Source organism: Nanorana parkeri, unplaced genomic scaffold (assembly GCF_000935625.1).
Source record: "Nanorana parkeri isolate BGI_ZX_2015 unplaced genomic scaffold, ASM93562v1 scaffold2770, whole genome shotgun sequence".
Lineage (NCBI taxonomy): Eukaryota > Metazoa > Chordata > Amphibia > Anura > Dicroglossidae > Nanorana > Nanorana parkeri.
The window spans coordinates 76,197-82,627 of NW_017309038.1; the positions used below are offsets into that span (position 1 = coordinate 76,197).

Below are 6,431 nucleotides of genomic sequence, written 5' to 3' on the forward strand. Positions count from 1 at the left end.
AATGACCTGTGGTTAAAAAATAAAAACCCCCCCCCCCCCCAAAAAAAGCAACATGATGCAATGCAGCTGGTATCAACGCACTGTGCTAATTCAAGTCAATGTACTTCCATTGACTCGTGTTTTTGGCTCTGCTTTCGGTGTGAATGCAGTCTTACTGTATTACTGTAAACAGTAGAAAACATGTCCATGTCTATATATATATTTTTTTTTAGTTGCTATGTAAATATTCCATTGTTATATTTCTAAATGATGAATTGCATTACATGCTGTCCATATACAGAAGAAAAAAGAATTGAAGACAAAATAAATTGCTCAAGGTCAATCACTTCTATATTTGTATTCTGTCTAATTCATCAGGAAAAAAACATTTGATTACTTTAAAAGCCTACAAAGAAATTATATCAAGGCTTCCCACAGGGTAATCAGTCTGATCCAAACAAGGCCTTACATGGCTCGAAGGGAAGAGTGCCGATCAATTCTGGTTGATAGCGCATACATGCTAGGACAACTTTGCTTTTCTGAGTAACCCATAAGCTACAGCAGAGTATGGCGAAAACAAGGCAGGATTTACATCCGCAAGACAATATAGCTTAATATACTTATTATTCAATGGTTAAATATACCGTATAGATTATCTTCCCTGTTATGTGGACATGATACCATGAATAATCTGCAAAATTAGAAATATACTAACCATTTAACTTTCCCTTTTAAAACTCATAATAATACACCTGAGGTATGTCTACACATCAAAGTCGTTGTTATTAATGCGAACGACACAGATCAGACCAGCGCCTAAGGATCTTGACACGGAATCCAGCATATATAATAATGATAATAGTAGTACACCTCACAGTGAGGCTGCTCCTTGACAGTCAGGGAGACTATCACATCATCTGTAAACAAAAACCAAGAGAGCACCTATTCCTGTGCATTATCATTTATTGTAAATAAATACAAAACAATAAAAACCTACTCACAAAGGTGAGGTGCAGGCAGTGTCTGAACAAAGGAGTCACAGAATGACTATCTGCAAGGCTGTTGGAGGGTGAGATGAGACCGGCAAAGACACGCTGGTTGCTCTGTCATCCAAGGCTCCACTAACTGAACACGTTTGACTGTGATGTAAATAGTTGTATTACCTTTGTTCAGACGCTGCCTGCACCTTACCTTTGTTTTTATTGTTTCGTATTTATTTACAATAAATAATAATGCACGGGAGAAGGCGCTCTCTTGGTTTTTGTTTTCATTTCTATTAACGTAGAAACTATCTGAAATAGCCAACATGCAATAGCTGAGATTTGCTTGATTTGGCCACTACAGTACAGGGGTTTGTGGTTTCTGTGTGCTCTTCCATACCCATCAGCAACTAAGCTGATTTATGAAAACAAAGAGAAAAAATGTAAAAAGTGCTGTTTACAACAACCAGATTTCAGCTGCCATTTTCTAATTACTGGTTGCCATTTAAGCCCTGATTCACACCTGAGCGACATAGAATATGTGCGTTTTCAGCACGTTTTGTGTAGCATGTTTATGCACATTTTTATAAGTGGAAACCACATAAAGTTGTGCATTTTTGCGAGCAGACCGTAACACATTGATGTGAATGGACAAATGCGTGTAAAATGTGCATTAAAATGTGCAAAAATGCAAACCCATGTTTTTGAACATTTCCATCTAAGTGTAAGGGGCCAAAAAGCGCACAATCTGCCAAAAAGAAGCTCATGTACTTTCTTCAACGATGGGCGTTTTGCTACAAGCAGATGTGAACATGGCCATAGAAATTAATGGCTTTTTTTTTGGGGGGATTTAACATAATCCCTCTAAAATTATAGCGCTAGTTGGATTTGGCATTTCTACAGAGAAGGACTAGAGGCTTCACTTTCAAAACTGAAAATAAACAAAGGAATACTTACAAGAAAACTTAATTTGGGCTTTAGAAAATGGTTTGCAAAAATGTTAACTAATGCTGCTAGATTTTTGCAAGGTGAAAATATAGATATGACCGAAGTAAAATTGGAAATTGTTTATACTGGGCATTTTAAGGCATACAATTTACTTGCCATAGTTCACACCTACAAACAGGAATAGTTGTGAAGTTAAAACAACAACAGACAAAGCAATAATCTAGCCCCTGTGGTAGGCATTAAAACTTTCTATAGTAGGCCATATACTGCCATTGTTAGGAGGTAATTAAAAACAGCAGAACATGGTTGACAATTCACAAAATACTCACTGGCACACACAAAATCTATGATGGTTCACAAGAAAAATATTTACAGCAGTGGATTAGGATATATATATATATATATATACACACACACACACACTGAGTGGCCAGATTATTATGACCACTCCATCAGTTCTTCGTTGGGCCGCCACGAGATGTTGAAAGGTGATGCGAGGAATCTGACACTGCACTGTTGCCCTTCTGTTGTCTTGTACCAGTCTTGCCACTCTCCGTTCTGCCCTAACATTGACAAGTCGCTGACGGCCTCAATTGGCACGTTCAGACCCAGACTTTCGGCTCACAGTCCAGTCTTTAACCCCTTCATGACTGAGCTTGTTTTTAGTTTCTGTTCGTAAATGACTGACACACTTTTGACATTTTTGCTGTGTGATTCTTCCACAGTGCACCCACACATATTATATATTGTTTTTTAGAGGACAGATAGGGCTACATATTTATATCATATGTGTGTCTAACGCCTCACTTAGGACAAATAAAATATAAAACAAGAGAAAAAAAACGTTAACAAAAACACTTTTTTCCCAGTTTTGATTTGTAGTATTTTTTTTACAACACCAGCACAGCTTAAAAAAATGCAATAAATACATTAATTTATCCCTTATTTTATTTATTTTTTACACATTTTTTTTTTTACACTTTTCACTTTTTTTTTAACTTAAAAATTGTATTTTATTTATGTAATTATATAGTATATACACATACACGAGTCTTGCAGCGGACATAAGTCAAAGCATCAGAATTTTCTGGTCAACGGTCAATGGAGCTGTTTTTTCCCCCCAAGACTGAGCTCCACTGCAGGCCCCTTGAGTGCCTTTATAGCTACTTTGGATTTGTATGGATATTTTTGTAAATTAAGGGATTTACCCAAGCATTTACCTTACACATAGAATGTGGTGGCTACCACTGAGACTATATACTATGAAATTACATCGCTGCTGCAATACAAGCACACTTCCCTAAATGCTGCAAGTACAGCATTTATGTATTTATTAAAAATAAAAAATACCCACTCATCTGCCAGAAATCCAATGTATCCCTCCTGTTTGGGCTTACAACACTGCAATGAAATCCTAACCTGCCCAGTCCTCTTTTTCTGGACTAAAGAAAAGGAGTGATAACACTGCTTTGGGATTTAAAGGGTAACGTTCACCAATAAGTGCTCATCACTTGCAAACATTATGAGAATTCCATAATGCAGGACAGGGAAGTCCATTGTATGGTGTATGGAGCACTGCATTGGCTGGCAGGGAACTTCAGGCATGTAGGTCCAGTGGGGGCCAGGGGAGAGGCGGGGTGCTGTGGGTAAGTTAAAGTGACACTAAACTCAGGAGTTACATCTTAAAATGAATCCAAGTATCTTAACTATTAACAAAAATGTAGCTTATTTGTGTATCACTTGACTGTAGATCCTCAAACCATCTCTGAATTTGTGCTGACACTGTCCTTCCGTCTCGAGAGTGGCTACTTTGGTACCCCATGGTCCCTGTGTGTGTGTTGTAAAGCTCACTCCAATGACAGACTACAATCTCAATACAAATTAGTAACTAAATGTGAGATGAAGTCAAACACGGGAGAAAGCTTGGAGTGGTGACTACTTTACGACACACACACAAGGACCATGGGGAACACAAGTAGTCACCCTCCAGAAGGAAGGATAGTGTCAGCACAAATTCAGAGATGATTTGAGGATCTACAGCCCACTGATACACAGATAAGCTACAATTTTGTCTATAGTTTAGGTACATGAATGCATTTGTAAGATTTAACACCCAAGTTTAGTGGCACTTAACTTTTTTTACAATTTGTGAGAAAGTGAACTTACCCTTTAAGTGCAACAGAGGCATAGTGCACAGGAAGTTAGGATTTCACTGGTTTTCTGATAAGATCAACAGCCAATTTTTGGTACTTGCAGTGTATTAAAGGCATAAAACATGGGGAAATATGAACGTATTGCAGAGATGCGCCGCATATTTTTTTTAAAATTAATTTTGTACAGGCACATATTTTAAAGAATCAGTACACCAAAATCAAATGTTGCAGCATTTGATAAATGCTGGAGAGTAAAATGGAGTCTATGAGGATAGAAATGTGTAAGCTACCACTGATGAAGATCATAGCTTCAAATCTGACATCCTGATCATCTTCACTGACCACTTCACCACTGACCTGAACAAGTACACAGCTCAGATTTTCATCCAGTTTCAGATTTCACTGTAACATGCATGTGCCCGCTTAGTGACTCACTACATAGTGAAGCCAGGATCAGGCTGATAACCAAGAAACCTGCGCCTTGAAAGGAAAATTAGCTACATCAGCTCTATTATTTCTATCCTCACATTCACTTTAAATCACCTTAAATGTTATTGTGGCTCTCAGGGTCCTGGTGATACTCTACATATGCTTGAGTTCTTAGTTCTGCACACCACAGCATATATGAAGGGGTCCCCCTTTTCCTGCTATATATTTAAAATATTTTATACTGTGGAGAATGTAACATGGTAGGTAGGAACAATCTCAGCAGTGAGACACCATGGCATCCTGAAATAAAAACAGGAATTATGGTGGGGAGACCTTACTGCTAAGATGCCTTGAGACATATCAGAATCTAGCAAATTAAATATTTTCGGAGGGCTGACCATATTAATAGAAGCATCAGTTCTGAACAGTGACCACTGCAATCCAAGATTAGCAACAGGACTTAGAAAGGAATCATCTGCAGATCAGAATCATTCATATGCACTGATCACTTTATAAATCATGTAGTTTAAAAACAAATTGTGATTCATTTGGATGCACTACTTTAATGCACATTAAGTTAGTGCTTGCTCAGCAGTTCCAGAGTTTTCAGTCAAGACATACATGCATGCTATAGAAAAAAAGCCCTTTGAAACTAGTCATTTACACATCTGCATGGAATAACTGCAAACAGAAATATAAATTGGGGGCCACTTACTTTTGGTGTTGGGCAGGATGCAGTGGAAAGTCTTGATGTAGCCTGCGCCCTTGGTGATTCAGAAGGAGTGGTACTGAGTGATGCAGTGTCTCGTGGAAGTACTTGCACTCCACGAGAGATGATGGAATCAGGAATCTAAAAGTTTAAAATGAATAATTATAAACTTTGAAATATGAAAAAATTATGCAGTGCTCTACAAGTGCAATGACTGTTAAAACATTACTCTACAACGTTTCATGAAACTAATGTTTAGTAATAAAATATAATTCAAACTTTTGCACAAGTAAAAGGATAACCAACCAGAAAAAACCTGCTCCACTTAGCCTCTGTGGACATTACAAAGCCAAATGATGGATGTCATACTTTCCCAACCCCAATACATAATCCGCGCTATGGTCGTAAAACTTAATCTAAGATGGTTGTGTTACCACGGCAGTGCTAACAAAGTATCAAAAGATATATGCAAAAATACCCTGCGCTGGTAAATTGTTAAGTGATAAATGTTATCAAAACCGTAATGCTCATCCATGTAAATGAGAGTTTTCACCTTTACAATGGAAGTGATTGTACCTGGCTGATTCACAAAGCATATTTTCATATGGCCAAATGGGTTAAAAATAAAAAATGTCTAGTGAAATACAGAGCTGCATGGCTAACAACATATCTAGTCTATTTTCTCCAGACATGCGGTAAGAGGGTTTGAAGTTACGCAAATATTCCAAGAGAATACAAGAAAATGTAAACAAGACAAGATACAAATGTTGGTATCGGGCATTAGGTTCACTGGCTTGAAGAACTAGATGAAATGTTCCTAAGAAAAGTGACTAGATGTACAAGCCTTGCAAGTCACTGAATGTCACACAACACACTTTGTTGTATCAAGATGCCATTAGAAGTAAGCTGCAAGGAATTTCCTTCAAATAACATCCACAAAGTAAAACATATTTGACTCAAAAAACACTGCTGCATTAGTTATTTTTATTGCTAATGTGGCTCACTCTGCAATTTTTTGGTTTTGTCCATACAGACTTTGTAAATGCTATATAAGATACAGAAAGATAAAATGTCTATGTACAGTGTATATTGTTAATAACATGTATGCTTTTGTAATATGATCTATGGGTGGGTAAACCATTGGGAGGTTAGGGGGCAGCTGGCCCCAGGGCATGGTACCCAAGATGGTCATGCCTGGGGGCTCTGTCCTTGTTCCTGTTGGGGAGGGGGGGG

At 37.8% G+C, this 6,431-nt stretch overlaps 1 protein-coding gene across 1 annotated transcript in view; it reads right to left on the reverse strand.

Moving 5' to 3' along the window:
- Positions 1-6,431, reverse strand: part of LOC108802283 (gephyrin-like) — a gene marked incomplete at its 3' end in the record, with an annotated part of 93,832 nt that overhangs the window by 70,596 nt on the left and 16,805 nt on the right. Inside the window, exon 2 of the mRNA XM_018574150.1 lies at positions 5,205-5,339. Within this exon, the coding sequence (XP_018429652.1) occupies positions 5,205-5,339 (135 nt within the window). The remainder of the gene's footprint in view (positions 1-5,204; positions 5,340-6,431) is intronic.